Source organism: Heterocephalus glaber, unplaced genomic scaffold (assembly GCF_053883595.1).
Source record: "Heterocephalus glaber isolate CG9 unplaced genomic scaffold, H.glaber_assembly_v1.0 deba00001744, whole genome shotgun sequence".
Classification (NCBI taxonomy): domain Eukaryota; kingdom Metazoa; phylum Chordata; class Mammalia; order Rodentia; family Bathyergidae; genus Heterocephalus; species Heterocephalus glaber.
The window spans coordinates 4,111,617-4,138,752 of record NW_028258450.1 but is presented as its reverse complement, the minus strand read 5'-3'; the positions used below and the strand labels follow the sequence as shown (position 1 = coordinate 4,138,752).

At 50.8% G+C, this 27,136-nt stretch overlaps 1 protein-coding gene across 1 annotated transcript; it reads right to left on the bottom strand.

Moving 5' to 3' along the window:
- Positions 1-743: 743 nt before the first annotated feature.
- Positions 744-6,372, bottom strand: Crx (cone-rod homeobox). The gene is made up of 3 exons (XM_004867038.4): positions 6,258-6,372; positions 4,976-5,127; positions 744-3,145 (listed from the first exon to the last, which is right to left on the bottom strand). Exons 1-3 carry the CDS (start codon positions 6,355-6,357, stop codon positions 2,498-2,500), a joined length of 900 nt encoding a protein of 299 aa, XP_004867095.1. The 5' UTR covers positions 6,358-6,372; the 3' UTR covers positions 744-2,497.
- Positions 6,373-27,136: the final 20,764 nt, after the last annotated feature.

Here is a 27,136-nt window from a genome sequence, read left to right as displayed (position 1 = left end):
TACCAGGCAGGTAAGTGCCACTGAGCTACATCCCTGGCCCCCACAATATATTTTTTCTTTTCCTTCTTTTGTTTTATTTTGGGTTGGGTTGGGAGGGCTGTTTGTTTGCTGGGGACTGAACCCAGGGCCTTTGCACTAAGCTACATGCCCAGCCCTTTTTTTTTTTTGGTACCAGAGATCGAACTCGGGTCTTTCCACTTGTGAGGCAGGCAGCAGGACCACTGAGCTAAATCCCCGGCCCCAGCCCTTTTTTTTTTTTTTTTTGTGACAGAGTCTCACTAAGTCATTAAACTGCACAGACTGGGTTCGAACTCGCAGTCCTCCTGTCTCAGCCTCCCAGAGTGGCTGGGATGACAGGTGTGCACCACCATGCCCACTTTCCATGTTCCTTCTTAATGGGCTTTAGAGAAGTGGGAGAGAAGTTACCTGGAGGGACCCACAAACCCCAGGACTGAAAAGACAGAGCAGTTCTTGTTTCTACAACCACATCTGCCCCTCCAGGAAAACAGAAATAAAATATCACCAGGCTTTCAGTGAGACTCAGTGTTTTTAATCGATTTCACTGCAAGTAGTCAGGGAGGAGCCCTGGGTGCCAGCAAAGGACAGATGGAGGCTCTGGCGCAGAGTGAGGGAGGCTGCTGCCTCTTTCTTAGGTCCCCAGCCTTGCCAGCCTTCGTGGCTTTAGGAACCAGGACCTTTGGTGGCCTCCGGACAGCTGAGATGTCTGCACCCAAGGGGTCGGCTCAGGAGAATGTGGGGTCCCTGAATGGGACTCGACTTCTCGGCCCGCTGACTCCTGCCTCAGCCTCTCCAATGCTGGGATTACAGACATGCATCACCACGCCCAGTTTTGTGTTGTCCCATTATACTTTGCTCCTCTGTCCTACATTCTGCCATTGACTCTGGGCCACTGCTGTCTTTGTGGACTCCAGTGAGCAGAGTGCCCCTTAGGGGATCTACACTGTGAGTGCCTCTCCTACTCTAGGGCTGGAAAAAGCTTGATTCCTCCCAGCTCGCTCAGCTTCCTCCTCCTCTGGGAGCCCAGGAAGCTCATCTGGCTTATGAGCAAAGACTGCCCAAGTTCATTGACCTCTGGTCAATAGCTTGAAATCAGCCCTGGAAACTGGCAAACGCCAGTCAGGGCTTTCCTCTTCCCTGAGAGCCAGTTACCAACCATCTCCCACCACATCAGGCCCTCTGCCTTCTCCCTTTCCCATCCTACCCCAAGAAACCCATGTACGAGAGGCTCTTGGCTTCCTCAACATCAAAATAAAAGAAGACAACCAGAGGAGGCCAGGGCCAAAGCATCAAACTTCTAAGAGAGTCAGAGTACTTCCACCCTGGCCGGGTGTGGTGGTGCACATCTATAATCCCCATACTCAGGAGGCTGAGGCCAGAGGATCGTCACGAGTTTGAGGCCAGCCTGGGCTACATAGCAAGACCATGTCTCCAAAAAAAAATTTTTTTTTAGATCACCTCTACCCTCCTTCAAATTCTCCCAGTGCTGAGTTCAATTTTCCAATCCCACAATCAAAGCTGAAAACAAAATAAACCTATGAGAGGAAAGGTATTGTTAAAGGGCAGGGCTGCTTCCAAATCCATTCCCCCCTCTGTATTTCAGATGAGAAGTCTGCCCGTCTGACTCTTTTCCATACAACTCTACTTGGGGTACATGCAACTACCCAATTCCACCAATATTTGGGTGAAATTTGCCTTTAGAAAATCCTAAAACAAAGGAAAAATAGTAGAGGTGGAACTGACAACTTGCCTTCCATTCCTCTACCAAAGATGCCCATTCCCAAAGTGCTAATGGGTCAGGGAATGACTGAACACCTTTAAAAAGAAACTAAGAAGGAAACATACATATACACACATGTCATGAACATGTGGACATTATCAAACAGCCCCCTAAACCTGTCAGGTAAACCTGAAATCTGTAAAATTTCAAATGAATTTTTTTTTCAAGACAGGGTCTCACTATGAAGTTCAGGCTGGCCTTGAACTCACTCTGTAGCCCTGGTTGGCCTCGAATTCACAATTCACTTCGACCATCCTGCCTCAGCCTCCCAAGTGGTGAGATTACAGGCATGAACCACCACACCCGACTTCCAAAGGAATGTTTAAATGCACCTGTTTAATTGGCCCAAGATGGAACCTCTTGAAGTCAACATCAGAATCTCTAGAAGGACCCCAACCCCGGATACAGAAGCATTCACACTGGGAGATATTTGTTCAAGGGCACAGAGATTCTGACTTAAACACTGCCCCAGGTCAGTGGCAAGGTTGGCCTGCTTCTCCCCAGATTCAGATGTCTGGGGCTCAGTGTTGGGGCCCCATTGTCCACAGTGAGCAGGCACTGGGCTGAGAGCTTTCCTAAGTCCTATGCACAGCCTGGGAGAGGCAGAAGCCCTGCCCTGGGGCAAAGGGGTGGACTTTGTAGGACTGAGCCAGAATCCAAGCTGCAAGGAGGCCAGGACAGCAGTGGAGACAGCGTCTTCTACAAGATCTGAAACTTCCAGGCACTCTGATCCTTGTAGTCCAGGGGGTCCATGGGGTTGTAGGTGAATTTCCAGGTGCCCATGGGGTCCTTGAATTCCAGGCTATCCACGGGGCTGTAGGCGCTGTAGCTCTGGCCTGACAGGGAGGTGGGGGACTGGGCCAGGGAGGGACCCACCGAGGGGCCCGACAGGGGGCTGAGTGCCGGGCCCCCCAGCTGGGGCACCATGGGAGAAAGGTAGGGGTCCAACCCACTGAAATAGGAGCTCGGAGAGCCATAAGCTGAGGGTGAGGAGCAGAAAGCCGAGGCAGGGGCATAGGTCATGGTGTAGGGGGCTGAAGTCAGAGACGGCCCTGAGGCCACCAGCCCAGCCCGCTGGGCTTCAGGCAAAGGGGACTCTGAGGCCGGACTCCAGATGGACACTGTGGCCACTTCTGTGGTGGGGGAGCCTGAGGGGCCTGCCAGAGGGGGGCTGTAAGAATCTGAGATGCCCAGAGGGTCAGGACACACATCCGTGGAGGGCCGAGGAGAGCCGCCTGCCTTCCTCTTGGCAGGACGAGCCTTGGCCTGTGCCCCTGGCGGCTGCTGCTGCTGCTTCTGCTGCTGCCGCTGCTGTCTGCACTTGGCCCTGCGGTTCTTGAACCAAACCTAGGACAAGAGCAGAGATCCGAGTGGTAAGCGGGAAAGAGGCCCAAAGATGGTACTGTAGGAGGAAGTGCCTGAGTCAAATGTTGCTGCTTTGCGCCCAGTCATGGGGCACCTGTTCATCTGCCCAATGCACAACAAATATGCATGCAAACATCATGTCTGCACACATGTGTGCACCCACCCATCATGCACATATACATGCAGTCACACATGCACAGCCATACAAACATGCATGCATGTTTATCCCACCCAATCATACAGATATATACACACACTCACCCATCCCTCCAATTACACAGACACGTGTAATGTGAATACTCATACATAAATACATCCATCTATCCTATCATATGTGTGCATGTATACAGTCAATCATATATATATACAATCCAGCCTTCCAATCATACAAACATATGCATGTACAGAGTCACACAGAGATGCATTCATCTACCCTCTGTCCCATGTACATAGATACTCTCAGTGAAGAGCTGAGATGGAGCTCAGTGGTACACCACTTGCCCACCACACTGGAGAAACTGGGTTCCATCTCCAGCACCACAAGAAGAAGAAGAAGGAAAGGGAAGGGGAAGAAGGAGGAGAAAGAAGAGGAGAAGGAGGAAGAAGCAGTTAGAAGGAGAAAAGACATACACACATGTCTCTCCTTCCAACCACCTATCTCCAGCACCACAAGAAGAAGAAGAAGGAAAGGGAAGGGGAAGAAGGAGGAGAAAGAAGAGGAGAAGGAGGAAGAAGCAGTTAGAAGGAGAAAAGACATACACACATGTCTCTCCTTCCAACCACCTATCTATCCATCCACCCATCTACCCATCCACCCAACCATCCACCCATCCATCCATCCATCTACCCATCCACCCAACCATCCACCCATCCATCCATCTACCCATCCATCCAACCATCCACCCATCCATCCATCCATCTACCCATCTACCCAACCATCCACCCATCCATGTACCCATCTACCCAACTATCCACCCAACCATCTACCCATCCATCAATCCATCTAGCTCACAAGCACAAATTAACCATCTTTCATTCTCCATTCCAGAGCCATATGCCTAGGGCACTACTCTGGGGACACATCACATCAGTGGAGCTGACATCTAGGTGGGTTTGCCATGTTACAAGTAAATAGTAAATAAATGAATCATAGAGTCTTTTAGAAGATGTAAAGACTATGGGAAAAGCAATCGAGTAGGAAAAGGAGGAACAGAAGATATGAGGTGAGACTGTAGGTGAATTTAATTGTATCATAAGGTAGGAGTAGCTCAGTGGTAAAGCACTTGCCTAGCATGCACCAGGCCCTGAGTTCCATCCCCAGTATCACTAAAAAGAAGAAAGATAAAGTAAAAAGCCAAATCTGAGATTCTTTATTAAAAGTTCCAGCAAAGCAGACTTTTGGGGGGTTTTTTGGTTGGTTGGTTGGTTGGTTGGTTGGCTGGCTGGCTGGTTGGTTGGTTTTGAGACAAGAGTCTCACTATGTAGTTTAGGCTGGGCTTGAACTCACTATGTATCCCAGGCTGGCCTCTAACAGGTGTGCACCACCACACAGGGCAAAAGCAGACTTTAAAGAACGAAAATAAAATGCTGTGATCAGTGTGGGTCTCCTTGCCAGACTGAATGACAAGCGGAGACCTGAACGAGGTATGGGCTGGGGAACCCCGCAGGAACAGCTGTACGGAACAGGAAGCTTCACTGGAGCAGGGATCGGAACCAGCAGTCGGGAGGCGGGGACAGGACAGAAGCCAGGGACGCAAGGCCTCTTCCCAATCTGGCCTCAGGAAGGGCCGGCCGCGGGGACAGGGCGCCCACCTGAACCCGGGACTCCGGCAGGTTGATCTTGAGCGCCACCTCCTCGCGCGCGTACACGTCCGGATACTGGGTCTTCGCGAACAGCGCCTCCAGCTCCTCCAGCTGGCTGCGCGTGAAGGTTGTCCGTTCCCGGCGCTGCTTCCGGGGGACGCCTGTGCGGGCGGGGTGGGGACCTCAGCGCCCCGGGACATGGGCTCGCCCTGTCCTTCCTTCTCCCCCTGGCAAAGTGGCTTTAACCCTGTAAGCAGGTGTGTGAGTCCCCTGCCCCTTGTAAAATTTCTTTTCTTTTCCTTTCTTTCCATTTGTTTGTTTGTTGAGACAGCATCTCACTGTGTAGCCCAGGCTGGCCTTGAAATCTCAGCAATGCTCCCATCTCAGCCTCCGAAATGCTGGGATTACGGGTGTGCACCACCACTCCTGCCTCTCCTCTCTCTTTCTCTCCAGTGGAGTCTCACTATCTCGCCTAGGCTCCTCCTAAAATCCTAGGATCAAGCGATTCTCCTGCTTCAGCCTCCCAAGTAGCTGGGACTATAGGCTCATACTACGGCAACCAGCCCCAACTTGTGAGGTTCCTAAAGTTCCAGAAGATCTCTTCTGCTCTAAGACACTGAAGCTGAAAGATGATTGCTGAGATTCCATTTCTACCCTGTAAAAGTGGCGAATCAGCACAGTTTGAATTAATACAAAAGGGAGGAAAAAAATAGAAGTCCTGGCATGGTGGTATAGATTTTAAAATTTGAACCCAACTTGAGCAATTTTGCAATTTAGCTCTTTTTTTTCTTTCTTTCTTTCTTTCTTTCTTTCTTTCTTTCTTTCTTTCTTTCTTTCTTTTTCCAGATTGAGCCCAGGGCATTCGCATTGAGCTACAGCTCCAGCCATTTTTATTTTGAGATGCAGTCTCACTAAGTTGTCTGGCCTTCACTTGAACTGGATATCCTCCTGCCTCAGCCTACCAGAATGCTCAGAGTACAGGTGTGCACCACCATGTCTAACTTGCTAACTTAGTGACTCAGCAAGACCCTGTCAAAATTTGTTTGGTTGTTTCAGGGTCTCACTATGTGGCCCAGGCTGACCTCAAACTCATGGAGATCCTCCTGCCTCAGTCCTGTGTTCTCCTACCCTGCTAAGGATGTGCAGGTGTGTTTCATACTTCAGAGAAACACAGGAGCCACCATATGGCCCCAGTGCCACCCTGTAAGTGTCTTTCCCCGAGGGCAAGGGACCCCAGAGATCGCTGAGAGATGGGGCCAGTGGGGAGGACAGGAAGGAGGACGGCACTCACTTGGGTACGGCACAGCCTGGTGCATTAGGTCCACGCTGGGGCCACTCAGGGCCAAGGCGTTGACGGAATAGTGGGGCCCGGGGTTCATATACGCCATCATGATCTTCAGAGACACGGGCCCCAAGCTGAGGGCCTGCAAGACAAGAGGATGTCAGACACTCACTGTTGGTGACGCGCAGGCTGAGGCTCAACTCTAGGGTCTCACTGTGTAGTGCAGACTGGCCTTGAACTCACTGTGTTGTAGCCCAGCCTGGCCTCAAACTCATGGGCATCCTCCTGCCTCAGCCTCCCCAGTGCTGGGGTCCCAGGCCTGCACCACCACGCCCAGTCCTCGTCTATAAAATGGCCGTCTGGTTATTGTTGTGAGGGTTTCACTGCAACTGTAAAGCAGAAAGGCAAACCCATCGTGGACTTCATCCTGTAAAAGATCGGAGCCACTCTGGTGGGGAGGATCAGACTGTGATCCCAGCAGCTGGGAGGCTGAAGCAGGAGGGTCAAAAGTTCAAGCCCAACCCGGGAAACTTAGCTGAGCAAGACCCTGTCTCAAAATTTAGAAAATGTTTACAGGGCTCCTTTCATCCCAGTGCTGGACAGGGATGGCAATCACTCTAAGGGACGTTAGCACTAATGTGGCAGGAGGCCAGAGCACACCTGCCACAATGCATGAACCCTCAGCTCCATCCCCAGCACCAAAAAAGAGGAAAAACACCATCACTGAGTGATGATCTTCCAGGATTGGTCCTGACCAGCTGGGCCAGAGAAATTGGCCCTCCTGGGGCAGTGCCGACCAGAACACACTAGAAGACTTTGTCACACACAGCCATCTTTCCTTGGTCCTGGCAACCTGCCACAGGGTGTACCTCAGTCACCTGGTCACACATGGGGAAAGATATAAGGTGGTTTAAATATAGTATCCAAGCCCAGCATGTCGACGCATACTGGTGATCCCAGCACTGGGGAGGCTGAGGCAAGAGGATGCCCATGAGTTTGAGGCCAGGCTGGGCTACAACACAGTGAGTTCAAGGCCAGGCTGAACTACATAGCGAGACCCTGTCTCAAAAAAACAAAAAAAAAAAAAGAAAAGAGAATTCTCAAGCAAAGAGACAAGAGTGAATGCCTGCTGGGCATGGTGGCACACACCTGTAATCCCAGCACTCAGGAGGTTGAGGCAGGAGAAAGGAGAGTTCAAGGCCAGCCTGGGCTACACAGCAAGACCATGGCTCAAAGAGAGCTGTATGGGAAGGGAGGGAGAGGAGGGGAGGCCAAGGGAGGACTTCCAGGTTGCAGTTTTATTTCCATGGAGACCTTTTGGGGGCTTTGTCGTTGTTTTTTACGGCTCAGCACATCGTTTCTTTTTCTCTTTCTTTTCTTTTCTTTCTTTCTTTCTTTTTTTTTTTTGTACCGGGAATCAAACTCGGGGCCTCACACTTGACAGGCAGGCGCTGCGCCACTAAGCTACTTCCCGGCCTTTTTTTTTTTTTTTCTCAAACAAAACATTTATTGGCACATTGTAGGTATACGTAATGAACATATTCATCATAGGGAATCTGACCTGTACATAATGTATCTTGCTTCTTCTTTTTTCCCCTTCCCTTCCCTCCCTTTGACTCCTCTTCCTTTCTTAATTTACAAAAGCTTTGTTTCCCTTTTTTCCTTCTATTTTCTTTTTTTTTCTTGTCCCTTCCTTTGTCTCCCCTATTCCTCCCCTGTTCCCCTTCTCATTTGAACATTTTCTTCCCATTTCTCACTATCTATTACACATTTTGGTCCTTATTTCCACTTTTAGTTTCTCACACCAGAGAAACAATGCAGTATTTAAACGCGTCCTTTAGCTAGAAATGTCTCAAGCCCGCCCTTCTCTATGGCAGAGTAGTACTTGTCACGGAGATCTTTAACCAGCTTTGTATCTAACCAAGTGATCCTTTCTCCAGCACCTTGTTTTCGGGTTTTTTTTGAGAACTGACCTTTCTTTTTTATTATTTTACTGTGTTCATAAATGCTCACAGTCCCTAACAATCACATTCATCGTGGAAAGCTGGCACACACATGTAACACATCTTCATCTTTTTCACCCACTTCTCCCTTTTTCCCTCCATCCAACTCTGGACCCCACCTCTGGGAAAAGAACTTTCTCTTTGTTTTCTACTAGGTATTTTGTATGTTTCTCTTCAAATCATTTTTATTTTTAGTTACTCATATAAGACAGATCATGTGATATTTAAGCTTTTCTGTTCGATTTTCTTTCTGATTTTCTTTCTTTTTTTTTTTTTTTTGGTACCAGGGATCAAACTTGGGACCTTATACTTGCAAAGCAGGCAGTGGAACTGCAGAGCTAAATCCCCAGCCCAAGTCTGATGTTTTTAATTGTTAAATTGTTTCTTGGTTGTACAAGTTGGTAGTACCTGATGATTACATGTATGGTGAGGGGTTGGTACATGTACATAATTTGTAATATGGTTTTAGCCCTTTCCCTCCCTCCCTGAATCCACCGGACCTCTTTGTGTATAGTTACAGTGTGTCTGTAGTACCTGAGGAGCACGTTCTTGACAGGGACTTGGTGCGTGTACACAGCACTTCACAATCTGTCACTCTTTTCCGATCTCATCTCCCTCCCTTCCTTCCTCCTCTCTCTCAGTTCACTTCCCACATGTCAAACATTCAGTTTGATTTTTCCTACTCCCTTTTATTCTGCACTTCAGTTATATATTGTGACTCTCACTTACAAGAAACCAGGTATTATTTAAGCTTGTGTGTCTTATTTACTTCACTTGATATTATGGTCTCAAGGTGCTTCCATTTTCCTACAAATGGTATTATAACTGGACTCTAGAAACTCATGTTTTCTTTAATTTGTTCTGAGACTCATTAATAGAAGATTATATTCTCAAGTTTCCATAGTTTCTATACACTTTTGGCATTTCTAGTGTCATTGCCCTATGATCTGATACTAGGCATGCAACAATTTTGATTCTGTTGTATTTACATAGGAATGCTTTATGGGCTAGTATATGGTAGTCTTATTGACATTGTTGTTGTCAGTGTCTCCCAGGGGCTGGGGATTTAGCTCAGTGGTTCTGCTGCCTGCCTCACAAGCACAAGGGCCTGAGTTCGATCCCTGGTACCAAAAAAAAAAAAAATAGCATGTACCCTGTGCTATTGCCTCTGTTGTCTTCAGTGTCTAAAATGCATAAAATCATTAGTCATGAGCAGCATATTTGAACTTCATGTCTGTGATATGTGAAGTACCGATGCCAGCATTTGCCCCTCACCATGGGAGAAACGATCACTATGAGGTTTATGGCTTTGGCGGAGATCAGTGTTCTCAGTGCTTAAATTTTCTTTGTAAGATTGGAGGAAAATCTTAGACTTTTCCTGAAAGTTTTGTACTCATCTTCAATTTGCTGGACACCTGAGTTTCTTCCTATGGCAGCCAGGTTCCTAAAGGTTTCCCACGTCACATCTCTGTAGAGCTTCTTTTGGGATGGATCCAGCAAAGCCCACTCCTCCCTGGTGAAGTTCACAGCCACATCCTCAAAGGTCACTGCCTCTATCTCGTGGCTCCCGATCCCTGGAGTCCTTCCCATGCAGCCTGTAGCCAGCAGCAGTCACAGAAGGCGGTCTAGCCCGCCGGGGGCTCTCAGCGCCCCACTTGGGACACTTGCTTGGGCACCATGACACCGGAAGTCCCCAGCACCTTTTTTTTTTTTTGAGACAGGGCCTCCCTGAGTAGCTCAGGCTGGCCTAGAACTCATTGCAATCCTCCTGCCTCAGCCTCCCAGATGACCTAAGTCTTTGAACTGTGCTTATTATATATGTGTTTGAGAGGCAGGCTTTTTGTTTGTGGTACTGAGAATTGAACCCAGGGCTTTTGCCCTGAGCAACATCTTCAGTCCTGTTTTATTTTTATTTTGACAGCCAGGTGTGGTGGCACACTCAGGAGGCTGAGCCAGGAGGATTGAAGAGAGTTTAGGGCCAGCCTCGGACTATATAATGAGTTCAAGGCCAGCCTGAATTACATAGTAAGACCCTATCTCAAAAACTAATTTTTTCAATTTAAAAATTTTGATTATAAATATTTCTCATTTAATGACCTACATGTTTAACAGCTGTTTGAACTTACAACCAAGGCATGCTGCTCAGACTTACGACCCATCTTTTTTTTTTGTACAGTTCTGTACCTCTTGTTTACAGAGCCTCAATGTCTTTTTTTGTACCGTATACCTTGTTTATACAGTACTGTCATTTTTGCTGATTGTACTGTACAGTACAGTGCTGTAGTTTTGTTTGTTTTGTTTTGTTTTTTGGTACCGGTACCGGGGATCGAGCTCGGGTCCTTGCGCTTGCACAGCAGGCAGCAAAACCACTGAGCTAAATCCCCAGCCCCCAGTGCTGTAGTTTTATGTCCTGTTACACATCACAACACTGCATGTAAGAGTGATGCAAATAAAGGCAAAGTCATAAGGTTGGAGTTTCGTTTGACCATTTCTTTGTTCTTTGACTATGTCATTTCTTTGCTTCTGATGCACATACTATATATAACTCTTCGTTTAGCGATTAATTCATTTAACAACCTAGTGGTGGTAACAGATCTCAGTCATTAAGTGAGGAGTGTCTTTTTTTTGAGACAGGGTCCCACTGTACAGTCTAGGCTGGGCTTGAACTTGTAGCAGTCCTCCCATGCCCTCCCGAATGCTGAGATTATAGGCATGCCCCACCATGCCTGACCTTGCCTTTTAAATTTTCTAAGCATACTTTGATAATACGTGGGGGGGGGGGTGTATGTCTATTAGTTATCAAATATGATCAAATTATATATTTAGATAACATATTTGTAGCATGTGTTTATTACACATATCATGTAATCATTTAATATTATTTATTATAAATTTTATAAAATTAAAGTATTTATTATAGCTGAGCACAGGCCTGGGCTCCATAGTGAGTTCAAGGCCAGCCTGAAATACATAGCGAGACCCTGTCTCAAAAAAACCCAAAAAAATCAGGGCTGGAGATTTAGCTCAGTGGCAATGCACCTGTCTCGCAAGCGCAAGGTCCTGAGTTCAATCCCCGGTACAAATAAATAAATAAATGAATAAATAAAGTAAAATAAAATGACTGGGGATGGGGCTCAGTGCAAAGGCCCTGGACTCAACCCCCAGTACAATAACAATAGTAATAACAGGGCCAGGGATTTAGCTCAGTGGTTCCGGTGCCTGCCTCACAAGCGCAAGGTCCTGAGTTTGATCCCCGGTACCAAAATAATAATAATAATATAATAATAATAAAATATATATATGCTATGTTCTCAGGACCACAATATTGATTATGCCCAAAGTAGGCTGTAAGCAGTGCAGGCTGTAAAGAGTTAAATCCCTCATTTGGTTTGTTTTAAGAAGTGAGTCTGATTGACGCTACATGGCTCACGGAAGCACCTCATGAGCAGCTCGGTAGTCCGAAGGTTAGCATGACCTTCCTGCTAACAGCCATCACCCCAGAGACTAGAGAAATGGAATGTGAAGCTGTGGGGCTTGATCTGAGACAACAGAGTAGCTGAGGTCAGAGTAGCTCCCACCCAAATTCCAATCCCACAATTAAAACCTTCTTAACTAGAAGGACAATGTTCTAATTTCAACCCTATATTTTTGTCTATTCTGTTCCTAATTTGAGAATGCTTTGTCTTTTCCCTTTACAAGCCTTGCCTGCATTAGTTTCCGGAGAAACCACAGGACTATGCATCTTCACACGTAGTCCCTCCCATCCTTGCATGTAGCTCACCTTTACCCCAATTTGATTACTAATAAAAATCAGTGGCTCGGACGGACCAACGCCTTTGCTAATTAAGCAGCATTGGCCATCCTGGTTCGCCGGTTTCTCTGTCTCTTTAGTTCTGTCTTTTAGGTTTTTTTAAATTCAGCCTTTCCTTGTACACTGAGCAGGACGCTGGAGTACTTATTTAAAGAGTACAGTGTGGTGCTAAGCAGCGTGTACAGCTTACGACATTTAGGACTTGTGAGCGCACCAGTGGTTTACACACTCGTGTGATAACCACCTGCACAGATGCACGCACAGAGCCACATCTTGGTCAACGATGTCTACATATATGATCTTGTGTACCATGCAGCCCAGGTGGGCTGTGCTGAACCACACAGGTCACTATGACCACACTGCCATGTCTGCACAGACAAATTGTCGGGTACAGCTTCCCCAGAGCCAGTCCTGGCTTGGGGACGCGTGGCCATCCCGACTTAGCAGCTCCCGGACAGAAACAAGACCCTGCTCCTCACTGCCTCTGGAGAGCTGCACCAAGGCCACATTTTTCCCTCACAGACCCCATGCTCTGTCACTCTGTGCAGGTCAACTTTCCCACAGCCGGCCAGGCATGGTGGGGCACGCCCCTCACCACAGCATTCAGGAGGCTGAGGCAGGAGCATACCCACAACTTCAAAGCCAGCCTGAACTACATAGGCAAGACCCTGTCTAAAACAAACAAACAAAAAGACCAACACAATCTCCAAACAGCCAACCAAACATAAAAGCCTCTGAGGGCACCTCCTGTCCACACTGGGGTGGCCTCAGCCCCTTCCTGCCTCTGCAGGGTGTAATGAAGCCCTTCCTGCCCTTCTCCCTGCAGCTCTCGGCTCAGGGGTCATTCCCCAAGGAAGCTAATGGCAGCCCGAAGTGATTTCTCCTCTCTCTCCTGTTCTTCAGAACATAGCAAGATTCTTTTTGTTTTGTCTTGTTTTATTTTGTTTATTTTGTTACTGGGAATTGAACCAGAGGCTTTCACACTAAGCTACATCCCCAGCCCCCACCCCTTTTAAATTCTTTTTATTTTAAGAAAAGTTCTCCCTAAGTTGCTAAATTGCCCAGCCTGGCCTCCAACTTCCAATCCTCCTGCCTCAGCCTCCCAGCTGTTGGAATTACAGGCCTGCACCGCCATACCTGGCCTGGCCTATTTATTATAAATGTTTCTACTGTTCATTCAGTGAATTTTGTTTTGTTTTGTTTTTTTGAGACAGGGTCTCAATATATAGTTCAGGCCGGCCCTGAACTCACCATGTAGGCAGGTTGGCCTCAAATTCATGGCCATCCTCCTGCCTCACCCTCCTCAGTCCTAGAGTGCAACCCCAGCCCTGGCTCATTCTGTAAATTTTTTTTTTTTTTTTTGGTACTGGGGATTGAACTCGGAACCTTGTGCTTGCACTACAGGCGCCAGAACCACTCAGCTAAATCCCCGGCCCATTCTGTAAATATTTTTTGAGGGCCTCTTCTACCATAGGAAGCATGGATGTAGCAAGAACTACAACATAATGGGCCTGGGTGAGGCTCAGTGGTAAATGCAGAGCATACATAAGGGCAAGGGCTCCACTACTAAAATGAAAAGGAAAACAAAGGTGCTTTCAGAGAGTTTCAAGAACTAGTAGAAAAATAAGACAGGGTTGGTGACGGTCATGGATTGGCTGCTGGGGAGTGTCCTGCGTGAGCTGCATAAGAACCAGAGCAGAGGCCTCCAGGCCTAGGGAACAGCAGGCACTGAGGTCAAGGCCAGAATCACTTCATCTTGGAGGGAAAACACAGGGTCCTGTGGGACCAGACAGGGTGATTTTGGGGAGCAGGAGGTCGTGAGAAGGCTCACGGCTGGATTGGAAAAACAAGCCAGGTGCAGTGGTACCTGTAGTCCTGGCTACTCAGGAGGCAGAGGCAAGAGGATCCCTTGAGTCCAAAAGTCTGAGACCAGCCCCCCCACCTCCAAAACGGCAATAATAATAAATGAAAATAGCGTTAGCAGGGCACAGTGGCACACACCTGTAATCCTAGCACTGTGGGAGGCTGAGGCAGGAAAATTGCAAATTCAACCCCACCTATACTACTGAGCAACTTAGTGAGACCCCGTCTCAAAACAAAAAGTAGAAAGGACTGGGGATTTAGCTGGTTGAGAAGGCCCAGGTTCAATCCCCAGTACCACCAAACAAACAAACAAAACCCCATATGTGATCCCTTTTCACTGTTTTATAGTGCTGGACTTCGAGAGTTTTGTTACACAGCAATAGACAGCTGACACACAGCCTTGCTCTGTGCAGGGACCATCCCTGAATTCCCAGTACAACCTTGGGAGGTGGAGATTGGATTACTATGATCCTTTTTTTGTTGTTTTTTGAGACATAGGGTCTCCCTGTGTAGCCCAGGTTGCCCTTGAACTCTCTGCGATCCTCCTGTCTCGGCCTTCCAAGTGCTGGGACAAAAGCCAAGAATCTTCCAGGAAAGCCCAGATTCTGAGCCCTGGCTGAGTCCATTCTGAGTCTTTGAAATCTAAGTTCAGATTAAAAAAATAAAAAATAAAAAATAAAAATAAAAAAAAAAAGAAATCTAAATTCGGAAAGACGGTGCTTGCCTGAAAGAAGTAACTGCTGGGCCAGGATTTAGCTCAGTGGTTTCGCCACCTGTTGTGCAAGCGCAAGGAGCCGAGTTCGATCCCCAGTACCAAAAAAAAAAGAAGTAACTGCTGGTGACTGATTTTGGTTTATCTACACCTCAGGCCCCCAGTGAGTGGTGGGCACCAGACAACAGCCAAGCTCGGTGAAAACAAACGTTACCCAGAGCTGCCATTGACCCTTGCTCTGGGCATGACAGCAAGAGACACAGTGACCTGTATCTTCCCTTGGGAATTGACAGTGAGCCTGCCACCGGCCCCCCTCTGAGGAATCCTGAGAAACAATGCTTCACGGCCCAAAGGGAGGAACAAGGGACACCTAGGTCCCTGCCAGGCACCAACCTGGGCACCCGAAGCTGCTGCCTGGAACCCCCGGGTGCCAGCCAGGCCCGAGCAGGCCCCCAGCCCACCACCACCATCCATCCCTGGCTGAGAGGCGGAAAATCCCTTCCACGGGTGGGGACCCAGCCCTGGGGCCGGAAGGTATGCACTCTGGGCAGGCAGCCCAGGACAACGCGGCCCCAGTGCTCCCAGCTGTACCTAGGGCCTCAGGGACCCAGCAACACACCATCCTGGAGAGGAAACTGAGGCTCAGAGAGGCCCAAGGAAGGAGCCCGGGCCACACAGTGAGAGAAGGGCGGGGTTCAATCCCAGACTCACGAGGCTCCACCTCAGCCCTGGGCCTGACTCCCCAGTGCAGCCACTTCAAAACCCTCCCCGTAGCTGGGGTAGTGGCCCACACCTATAATCCCAGGATTTGGGAGGCTGAGGCAGGAGGATCACAAGTTAGAGCCCCGCCTGAGCAGCTTATCAATTTAGCAAGACTATCTCAAAATAAGAATAAAAAGGGCCTGGGGGATATAGCACAATCCCAAGGCCCGGGACTCAGTCCACCACCACCACCCCCCTTTTTTTTGTACCGGGGATTGAACTCAGGACCCTGCGCTTGCAAGGCAGGCGGCAGGACCACTGAGCTAAACTGCCGGACCTCGGTCACCTTTTCAATACCAGAAAAGAAGTTTCCTGTTTGGCTCCTGCCACTTCTCTGAGCCCTCTGGGCTCCTGGGGCAGGGGTAGCGGGAACTGAGCACCGCTTTCTGCTGCCCAGAGTGGGACGCAGGGCAGCCAGAGCCTCCAGTCATCAACTCACCACCTCTGTGGCCCTCAAACCAGCCCAGTCCCGGCCCCTGGGTCGCTCCCCGAGCTTGGTCCCTCCAGCTGAGGCGGCCACAGTCCTTGGTCCTCCCTGTCCGTGTCCCTCCAATCCCATGACTGTCATTAATTCACCCATCCATCTGCTCCTCCAGGACTGGGGCAAATCCCCGCATCTGCCCGGCCGGGGGGAATCCAGTGCCCGGTCGGGGTGAGCAGTGAAATCACAGCCAGGAATAGAGCGAGCCCAGCTCCTGCCCTCTCCCTCCTCCACTGTCCTGCCGACCCTCCTGCAGCCACTCACCTTCCTATGCACGGACAAGGCTCTCCTGGGGGCCCAGGACTGACGGCGGCACCGGCAGGCAGAGGCTGAGGGAAACAGGTCCCCTCGAAGGGGGCTATTTTAAACCCGGCTTGGGTGATGTCACCGCGGTGGCCTGGATCGTGAGGGTAATCCCAGCCGGTGGGGGGCTGGCAGGGCAACAGGAGGTGACACTGGCTGGGGGGCACCCACCTGCTTAATCCCCAGTCCCCCCCGAGGCATGGTGGTGATTAGGGCTGACGGGCAAGGGCGGCCACCTGTCAGGGAAGCCCCTCCCCGAGGCTGACTGCTGCCCCTCCAGCCCCAGCCATCCTCCCCAAGACGACAGGTGGCCCTGAAGTTATTGGAAAACAAGGGGAGCAGAGCTTTCTGGGTCCTGCTCGCTCCTCCAACTGTCTGCCAACTGGTGCATCTCTGTGCTGCCTCGCTGTCCTCACCTGGTGCCTCAGTTTCTCTTTTTCTTTCTTTACTTTGGTCTCACCTCTCTGTGTCTTTAGATACACTCCACTTCCCCTCTCTCTCACACACACAGGGATCTTTGTTTTGGGTCTCTGCCTCAGTTTCTCTTTCCTGTGGGCCTCTGGCTCTGTCCTTTGTGCTGTTCCCTACCTGACCCTCTTTGTTTTACTGATCTGCATGCTTCACCATCTCGACCTCTCTCCCTGTCTGGCCCTGGTGCCCCCCCTCCCCTTCTGAATCTCTGTGTCTCTCTGTGTCCCTGTCCCTCCACCTCTCCTGTCATGGCTTCGCTCTGCTGTCCTTCTGTCCGTCCAGTCCCGTCCAGGGGTTCTGCCCCCTGTGCTGCCACCCACCACTCACTCCCTAACCCCGGGGCAGGCCGGGTCACTGGGTCCCCGGGAGGAAGCTTCCCTGCCCCTGCCCTCCCCCGCTGCGGGGAGATTAAGGCTGGGCCGGTGGATCAGCGCAGGGCCCATTAGTGTGAAGGGCCAGGTGACAGCAACAGGGCAGGGGAGGCCTTCGGGGGCCACAGGGGCCCTGGGGAGCAGGCAGGGAGGTGGTGTGCAGGAGGGCAAGGGGGATGCCAGTCCTCAGGGGCCTTCAGCCTAAGTCGCAGCCACTTGAATTTTGCTACCGGTTCCCCAGGGGTCAATTAGGTTGCTCCAAATCCAGGCTTCCCCTTTGAGCTGGATCTGCTGGGGAAATTGCCTTCTTTGTTTGTTTGTTTATTGTTGTTTCCTTGGGTGTTTTCTTTGGGGGCGTGGGATGGGGTCTCACTTGGCGCGCAGGCTGGCTTCAAACACACAGGGCTCCTCCTGTGCCTCCGCCTCTGGGGTGCTGGGATTCTAAGCACGAACCACCCCCCAAGGCTGGCAGTTGGCTTTCTTTGTCATCTCCACTCTGTGGCCCCAGCAGAAACCTGGGTTTCAGCCTCATCCACACCCCCTTTTTTCCCTCACTGCCCCCCAATCTGCTTACTCCATCCTCAAATCCTGCCGCCTCCTCCTACACATAATTATCCAGTGAAAAACTACACAGCACTGCTTGCAGAAATGAAGGAAGCCCAGAGTCCATGGTGAACTATTTCACGTTCATGCACAGAGGGCTCAGTGTTGCTGCAACACCAGTTCTCAAAGCAACCTTCGCACTCAGTGCCGTTCCACCCACAGTCCTGGCCGGGTACCGTGGCCCACGCTGGTCATCCCGCTACTCAGGAGGCTGAGGCAGAAGGCTGACAAGTCTGAGCCCAGCCTGGGCAACTCAGTGAGAGCCTGCCTGGAAATAAAACATAAAAGGGGCTGAGGACGTAGCTCCGTAGTACAGCACCCCTTACTTAGTGCAATCCCCAGTACCAAAAATTCTAAAAAGTAAAAAAAAAAAAATTTTTTTAAACCAATCTGATTCTGAAGTTTCTATGGAGATACAAAGGGTTTAGAATAATGAAAACAGCCTGGGGAAAGGACCTAGCTGAGACCTTATGCTACATGGGTGTTAGGCTTATTGTTGCCCTAGTAATTAAGATGGAGTGAGACTGCGTCAGGGTGATCAAAGGGGTCAGTGGGAGCGAATGGGCAGCTCGGAGACTTATGTCCAACTGAATTAGGGCGCCATGCTGGACAGCAGGGCAGGGACAGACATGGCAGGAGATTAGAGAGCCGGGATATCAAAGTTGAGCCAGTAGAGTTATAAACACCGGGAAAATATTTATTTGCTCTATAATTGAAAGAAGACAGGGCCAGGGATTTAGCCCAGTGGTTCCACCATCTGCCTCGCAAGTGCAAGATCCTGAGTTCAATCCCCGGTACCAAAAAAAGAGAAAAGACAGAGACACAAAAGAGGACCTTGATGTTGTCAAGTAGCACCAAGGGTCAGGAGCGGTGGTCACACCTGTAATCCCAGTGGTTCAGAGGCTGAGGCAGGAGGACCACATTCAAGGCCAGGCAGTGCTAGGAGCAAGATCAGGACTCAAACAAAACAAAACAAAACAAGGGATTTATCCCTTCCTTATCAGAACCCTTTCTCACCAATTTCTTCTCATGCTGTCTTGCTCAGGGGATTCCAGCCACAGAGGGCTTCTCTCCTTCTTGGGAATCTGGGGGTTTGGTAGGAGACAAACCTCCAGGAATTCCTCCTCCCCCTGCAGCCCTTGGGCTCCTTGGTTCTCCATCAGCCCTGAGAGGAACCAAAGAAAGAAGGCACAGAGGACTGGGGGCCTCCAAAGCTAGTTTTCCTTGATCTCTTGCTTGTAAATCTAACAAATAAATAAAATAAAAATTGAATAGTAGGAGAGAAAGTGAACATTCCTCAGAAACCTGAGATAATGAATTTTGCTGGCTGTTTATCGTTATTGTTGTTTTGTTTGGGAAGGGTGTTCTTCTGGGGGAGGTGTTTTCTGTTTTTGTGTTTTTCCTTTTGTTTTCTCCACCCCTTTTGATATTTTTACTTTGAGCAAGATCTGCTAAATAGCTGAGGCCAGGCTCAAACTTGACCTCAGGCTCAATCCTCCTGCCTCAGCCTGCCAGAGGGCTGGTGCTGTTAATTTAAATATATTCTGGATGTATGGATATTGTTACTTGTGATTGCTAAAGGTATATATTCTTCAAAAAAAATGTTCCCAAGGCAGTATTTTTGGAATAATTGCAAACTCAGTCATTTAATAAACCCTTAGAAATTTTGAATTTAGGGCTGGGGATATAGCTCAGTGTTGCCACCCCTGCCTGGCAAGTGCAAGGTCCTGAGTTCGATCCCTGATAACAAAAACTGTAAAAAAATTTTTAATTTAGCTGGGAATGGTGCACACACCTGTGATCCCAGCACTGGGAGGCTGAGGCACCAGGATCACCACAAGTTCAAGACCAGTCTGGGCTACACAGTGAATTCAAGGCCAGCCTGAACAACACAGAGAAATCCCCATCTCAAAAACAAAAGAAATTCTGAGCTTTTCCTATTGCAAATATAGTGATGGGGGGAGGCAAATGACAAAAGTCTAATAAGGGATCTGTAGTCAAGGCACATTTATTTCACCAAAAGGAAGGCAAAGATCTACCAAGCAAATTAAGTCAAAAAGTGCCTTAAAAATTACTAGTTGTGGCTAGACATGGCGATCCCAGCATTTTGGAGCCTGAGACAGGAGAATTGAAAGTTTGAGGTCAGTCTGGAATACATAGTGAGCTCATCTCAAAAATATATACATACTAGGGCTGGGGATTTAGCTCAGTGGTTCCACTGCCTGCCCCGAAAGCGCAAGGACCTGAGTTCGATCCCGGGACAAAAAAAAAAAAAATATATATATATATATATATATATATATATATATATATATACTGTACACATTTGCAATAAATAATCATCAGTTGTTACTATAGTCTTATCCTTCATTTTTAACTATTACCATTCTGAGCTGGTGTGGTGGCACACACCTGTAATCCAAGCACTCAGGAGGCTGAGGCAGGAGGATTGCTATGATTTCAAGGCCAGCCTCAGGTACCTAGTAAGCTGGAGCCCAGCCTGAATTACATAGTAAGACCTTGTTTCAAAACAAAAATAAAAGCAAAATTAGCATTCTATAGTCTGAACTCTCCATAAATAATTTAACCATCTTTTCCTTTATGGACATGAATCTTATTTTTGCGACAGGGTCTCGCTGTGTAGTCCAGACTGACCTTGAACTCACTATATAGCCCACGCTGCCCTCTAACTCACGGCGATCCTCATTCCTCAACTGGGATTGTAAACCAGCACCATAACCAGGCTGTTTGTTTTAACTTTGAATTTGACTGAGGTTATCCAGGTGGTTGACAAGGAAGTACAGCTTGGGGCAGCCTGAGTCAGGAGAGAGAAACTCAGCGGCTCAGGGGAAGCAGAAGCTGGCCCACCCCCTCCCCAGGGGACAGCAGCAGCATCCCGGCATGGGGGAGCAGGCCGCCCAGCCTGGCAAGGACAAAGAGGCCCCTGCCTGCCAAGGGGAACCCCGTGGAGCCATCTTCACCAGGCTGCAGCCCCTGAGCAGGGGACCCAGGCTGCCCTGGCCACTGAGTACCCAGCCCCCAGCCCCACCCAGGGTTCTTGAGCTGCTCAGTGAGGAAGGATGCAGGGTCAGGGAGAGGTGGGGCTGCAGGGCTGGTGTGAGGGGAGGGTGTGGGCAGGGTGGGCCCAGCAGGAGGGGATTTAAACCCGGGTCCTGACAGAGGATCCCAGGTGTGGGGTCAGAGCAGGAGCCAGGATGCAGGACCCTGGTGGCTTCCTGGGTGAGCTGGGCTGGAACCTGGGGGTCTAGGGCTGGGCTGTGGGTGACATCCGGGGGCTGGGGCTGGGGCTGGGGCTGGGGCTGCAGGGAGCACAGTGGGTCCCCGGAGGCCGAGCTTATCTGGGACCTGAGGGCTTCTGGGCCTGCAGAGCTGCGAGGACCTCGTGGGGTTTGGGACTTGGGTCTCGAAGCTGGGTGTGGAGTTGGAGTGGAGCCCTGGCCAGGGCACGGTGGCTCCTGCAAGTGTCAGGGCAGAGGGCTGGGAGAGGCTGGGCAGGCTGCTGTGGGCGGGGCTGGGGAGGCAGAAGCCCTGCAGGCCTCCCTGGGCCGAGGGTCCGGAAGGCCCGCAGGAGCCCAGTTAGTCCCATTTCTGAGATGCAGCCCCGGAGGCCCCGGGGTGCAGGGCGCGGGCCGGGAGGTGGAGAGCGGGGGGTCTGACCAGGCCCGGTCCGGGTGCCACCGTCTGCCCTGGGCTGCGTCTCCTCTCAGGCCCGGGCTCCCTGTGCTGAGGACCACACAGGTTCATAGGTTCAGATCATTGTGCTGGCCTCTGACCAAATCAAGGAGGCCACATATTTGAGTGAAAGGAAAAAGGGTGTATTCAAAGCCAGCTCCAAGGAGGTAGAGGCTCATTTCTCTCAATCACCATCTCCCTGACTGTGGTGGGAACGAGTCCCTTACAGCAAGGGCCAGAGCAGATCATCTTAAGTCCGTTGACCTCGTTTTTGTTTTTGTTTTGTTTTGTTTTTGAGACCGGGTTTCCCTATGTATCCCAGGCTGGCCTTGAACTGGTGGTGATCTTCCTGCCTCAGCCTCCTGACTGCTTATTGATGTCTTTCTTGTGGAAAGGACACTGGGCTCCTGCGTAGGACCTATACCTGCATCTTGTGTCCATTCTTTTGGGTTGAGGAGAGGTGGGAGAGCCATTCATGCCCTAGGCCTGAGGAAGTTTGGAGAAGACACTTGTCTCTAAAGGGAAAAAAAAAAAGCTAGACAGGGTCTCACTATAGAGTTCAGGCTGGTCTTGAACTCCCTGTGTAGCCCAGGCTGGCCTCGAAGTCAGTGACTCTCCTGTCTCAGCCTCCTGAGTGCTGGGATTATAGGTGTATACCACCACACCCAACAAATCTAGTTTTTAAAATTCCATTTTGGCCCAGTACTGTGGCTCATGCCTGTTATCCCAGCACTTAGGAGGCTGAAGCAGGAAGATTGCAAGTGTGAGGCCAGCCTGGACTACAGAGGGAGCCCCTGTCTCAAGAAAAACAAAGGTCCACTTTGCAGGGCTGGTTATACCCGTGCCTCAGGGCAGCTGAGCTTCTTAAACCTGTTTCCTTCCTTCTCTGTCTCCCGGATGCCCCAGGCCCCATGGCCAAGATTTATAGCAAGGAGCAGCGTCAGGCGCTGGAAGCACATTTCAGGATGGACAGGTACCCCTCTGCCGAGGCTCAGAAGGCCCTGGCTGCCAGACTCAACCTAAAGGACTCCCACGTGAAGGTGAGACTCCCTCCTCCCTTCTCCGCATTCCCTTTTCTGTTTTGGTTTGGTTTTTGGAGACAAGGTCTTGCCATGTAATTCAAGCTGGCCTCAAATTCATGAAGATCCTTCTGTCTCTGAAACAAAACACAATAAATAAACCCAGGGACCTGGGCGGACTCTTTCCTGGCCCCTGGGCTCCTGGGTTTGGGTCCTATCCCTCCTGGACCCTTCCTCTGCGCCCCGACCCTGCCTCTAATTGGGTCTGGGGTGGAGGGAGAGGCTTGGGGCCCACCTTTCTCTCCCTGCACCCCAGTTTCCTCCATGTCCCCTTTGTCCCCCCAGGTGTGGTTCTTGAGGCGCCGGGCTGCCTCTCTTCCACCAAAGCCTGCATCAAGGGTGCAGCGTCTACAGGGTCTGCGCCCTCTGCAGGGGCCCGCCGTGTGCACCCACTTCCTCCTCTGCTCCGGGCCCCACGCCTGCCCAGCTCCTGCCCCACACGAGCGGCCTGGGCCTGGGCTTGAGGGTGAGGGTACCCCTGGGCCTCCAGCCCCTGCCCCGGATGCCCAGGACACCTTCAGGATGCTCTCTGTCTCTACCGGGACCCCTGAATTCCTGGAGGGGGCGACCCCTGAGGACCAGGAGAAGGCAGGCTCAGCCAGACTGGGCTCCACCTCGTGATCCTCCTGCCCCAGCCTCCTCAGTGCTGGGATTACAGTTGTGTGCCTCTCACCCGGCTGGTTTCTACTATTTTTTATTTTGATATAAAGTCTTGCCAAAATGCCTGCACTGCTCACATGCGCGATCCTTCTGCCTGGCTTCCCAGAGTTGCTGGGCTCCCCGCCTACACCACCATGGCCGGCTTGTGTTTGTTTTGAAACAGGACCTCACTAAATTGCCCAGGCTGCCCTTGAATTTGGAATCCTCTGTCCTCCCTCAGCCTCCCGAGTAGCTAGGATTACAGGCATGGGCTACCTCCCCCCAGCCCCTGTTCGGTTTTCCTTATTTTTGCTTGGGTTTTTTTGGAGACAGGCTCTCACTAGGTAGTTCAGGCTGGCCTTGAACTCACTGTGTAGCCCAGGCCACAACTCTAGTGATCCTCCTGCCTCAGCCTCCCAAGCACTAGGATTACAGGCATGGGCCACCACTCTCAGCTAATGCTTTTGGTTTTCCCCCTTGTTTAAGCTTCCTCACATGGCCGCGAGAGTATTCTGCAATCTGTACATTCTGTCTGTAACGAGAAGGCTGCCCTATAGAGTGGGCTTCATGGTGTGGGGTTGGGATTCCTCTCAGTGGATTCCCAACTGAGAACCCATAGTTACTTTGTCATAAATCAAAGCTCCCTCTATGCAGGACCGAGTCTGGTCTGCTTCGGTCCACAGCTTCTCTCCTTACACCAGTCACCCACCGCCCCGCCCCTTCCCTCTGTTCTGCCCTCTCCTGTCCTCCACCCCTTGCCTGTGGCCGCCTGGCCCGCGTCTGCTCACAGCTGGTCTGACCCCATCCTGGTCCCCATTTAGCAAATGCTCCAATCCTCTTAGGGCCGCCAGCCTCAGCAGACACAGGAGAATTAGTGGGGATTTGAGGGACACATGACAGGCAGGCTCAGGCTGGGGGCCACAGCTGCCCCGAGCCTGCCACGTAAACCTCCCGCTTGTCCACAGGAACCAGGTAGCAAGTGACAGAAAAACGAGGATGGAGAGGGGAAACTGAGGCACCAGGCTTTCTTCAACCTGAAAGCCAGAGCAGCCAGGGTCCCCCTGCCCGTCTCCTCCCTGTGACAGCAGATGTCCTGTTGGCTCTTGAGGTCCTTGGTACCCACAGCCTTCAGCCTTTTGTGAGGGCCTTCACAGAGCGACAGAGCTGAGGCACAGTCCCCAGGGCACAGCAACTGTCCAGGCAGACGTGTGAGCCGGGCTGCCCAGCCTCGGGGGTCCTGCCTGCTGCTCGGACGCTGGGCGGGGCTGTGTGCACAGCTGGACACCCTGTGACCGCGTGACGGGCGGCCCTCACATGTGCAGCCAGAGCTCCACAGGCCACAGCATCCACGCCCAGCACAGCCTGGCCTGAAGGGGCCTCCAGTAGATGATGATCTGGGGAAATGTTTCGGGGTTTGTTTTTTGAGATAGGATCTCTATGCAGCTCATGCTAGACTCTAGCTTGAAATCCTCCTGCCTCAGCCTCCCCAATACTGAGACTTTTTTTTTTTTACACTGCTGGGGCTTGAACCCAAGTACTTATCCCTGAGCTACAACCCCACCCCTTTTTTGTGGACAGTCTTCGCCCCACCCATGGTCTCACTATGTAGTTGAAGCTGGCCTTGAACTCACTATGTACCCCAGGGTGGCTTCAAACTTGGAGTGATCTTTCTGCCTCAGCCTCCCGAGTGCTGGAATTACAGGCGTGTGCCACCATGCCCAGCTGGACAGTCTTTGTTTTGTTTCTCTGTGTAGTTCAGGCTGAACTCATTCATGTCAATCCTTCTGGCTCAGCTTCTCGAGGGATAGGATTGCAGGTGCGCACCATCACACCCGACTGGACAGTCTTACCATGTTTTGGGGTTTTTCCCAAGTATTGGGGATTGAACCCAAGACCTTATCCCTGAGCTACATCCCCAGCTCTGTTTTGTTTTTTTGTTTTTTGAAAGTCTCAATATGTAGTTCAGGCTGGCCTTGAACTCACTATATAGCCTAAGCTGGCCTCCAACTCAGTGACCCTCCTGGCTCAGCCTCCCGAGTGCTAGGATCACAGGCCTGCGCCACCCAACCGGGCTTACTATGTCACTTCGGCCCTGCTCCCTTCCCCTCCTCCCCTGGCCTCTCCAGGCCAGGATTCCCCAGCCTGGACCTCAGCTAATGCTGCACCTGCCCCCGTCCTGGAACCCAGCCAGGCCAGCACCTGCAGAACATGAGCCGGGTCAGAGGTCGGCAGACAGGGCTCGGGACGAGGGTGGAGGAGGCCCAGACCTTTCTCAGGCCCGAGCCCGCCTCCCCAGTCTCCTCAGTGCTGAGTCCGGGGTCAGCTCCTCCCGACCCCGGGCCGGTCGCCTTTGCGTGTTTAATGAAGAGTGAGCAGTGCACTTTCCCTTCAGCTCATCCAGCTCTCCAACTGCGCCCTTTCTCTGGGGACGATGATGGGATGAAGGTGTTTGTTTTGTGGTTTTTGAGACTGGGTTTATGTAGCCCAAGCTGAGCTCACAGTGATCCTCCTGCCTCACCCTCCTGAGCGCTGGGATTGCAGCCCTGCATCAGCAGAAGTATTCTGTCCAGCACACATGGGGGCCTGGCCTCAATCCCAAGCACCGCACACACTCACAGGCTCACTCTCCCTCACAGGAAAGGAATCTAGCAAACTCCTCCATCCAGGGGATCAGACAGGTAAGCAGGCATCCAAGACACGACTGACAGTGACACTCTTCTGTCCTCCTCCTCAGAAACGTGTCACCTCAGTCTAATCACAAGGAAAACACCAAATTCCAACAGATGGGATCCCACACCGCATAGTGCTCTTCAAAATTACCAAGGTTGCCAAAAACATGGACAATCTGAAACACCACATAGTCAAGGACCCCACAGGAGAAACCACCACTAAGTATAACTCACACTCAGTGTCCAGGATGGGAGCCTGGGCCGGAAAAAGGACACCGAGCGAAAACTGAGCCAGGCGCAATGGTGCAGGCCTATAGTTCCAGCATTTGGAGGCTGAGGCAGGAAGATCATGAGTTTAAAACTAGTCTGGGCCACATGGCCAGACACTGTCTCAAAACAAAAAAGCCTGAAGAAATCCAAATACAAGCCAGGCGTGGTGGTGCAGGCCTGTAATCCCAGCACTGAGGAGGCTGAAGCAAGAGGATGGCCATGAGTTAAAGGCCAGCCTGAACTACAAAGCAAGACCCTGTCTCAAAAAATAAAAATAAGAAATCCTAATACATTGTAAGCTTTAATCAGTAAGTGGATCAGTGTTGGCTCATTCATTGTAACACATGTGCCACTCCAAGACATTAAGTGGGGAGACTTGGGGAACTGTGTGGGAACGCTACTACCTCCTGATGCTTCTGTAAACGTAAAGTCAGTCTTAAAAAACTGGGAGTTTTATTGGGGGGGGGTACCAGGGATCGAACGTAGCACCTTGCACTTTCGAGGAAGGCATCGGAACCACTGAGCTAAATCCCCGGCCAAGAGTGTACTTTTGAAAAAATATTTAGGTCGGGTTTTTTGTTTCTTGGTTGTTTTGACCCAAAAATCTGGGTATGTACCTCAGGCTGGGCTTGAACTCACTATGTAGCTGGGGCAGACCTTAAATAAAAATTAAAAAATGTGCCTGCACAGCTTTAGCCACTTAAGCAGCTGTGCCTCCCGGGGAGCGGTCCTCTGTCGCCCCCCTGTGGCCACCCTGGTCCTGGCGCTGTCCTGGTTGGATTTGACACACCAGGCTCCTCCAGGCTAAGGCCTGCCAGGTGGGCAAGGAGCAGAATCAGATCCCAGGGAAGAGGCTGACGGACCGGGGCAGACAGAGTGGAAAAAACAAGAACCCTCCCTGAACGGAGCCCACTGAGGCAGGGACAGACCCAGACACACCCCAGGTGACCCAGGATGGGGGAGAGCAGAGTCCCCCACTTTGGTGCAAACTCCTCCTCCTGCTGAGCCTCACCTGCAGCTGGCATTTCAGAAGAATCATAAACTGGCCTGGTGGTGCACTCCTGTTATCCAGTACTCCAGAGGCTGAGGCAGTAGAATCCCCATGAGTTCCAGTCCAGCCTGGGCTACACAGTGAGCTCAAGACCAGCCTGAACTATA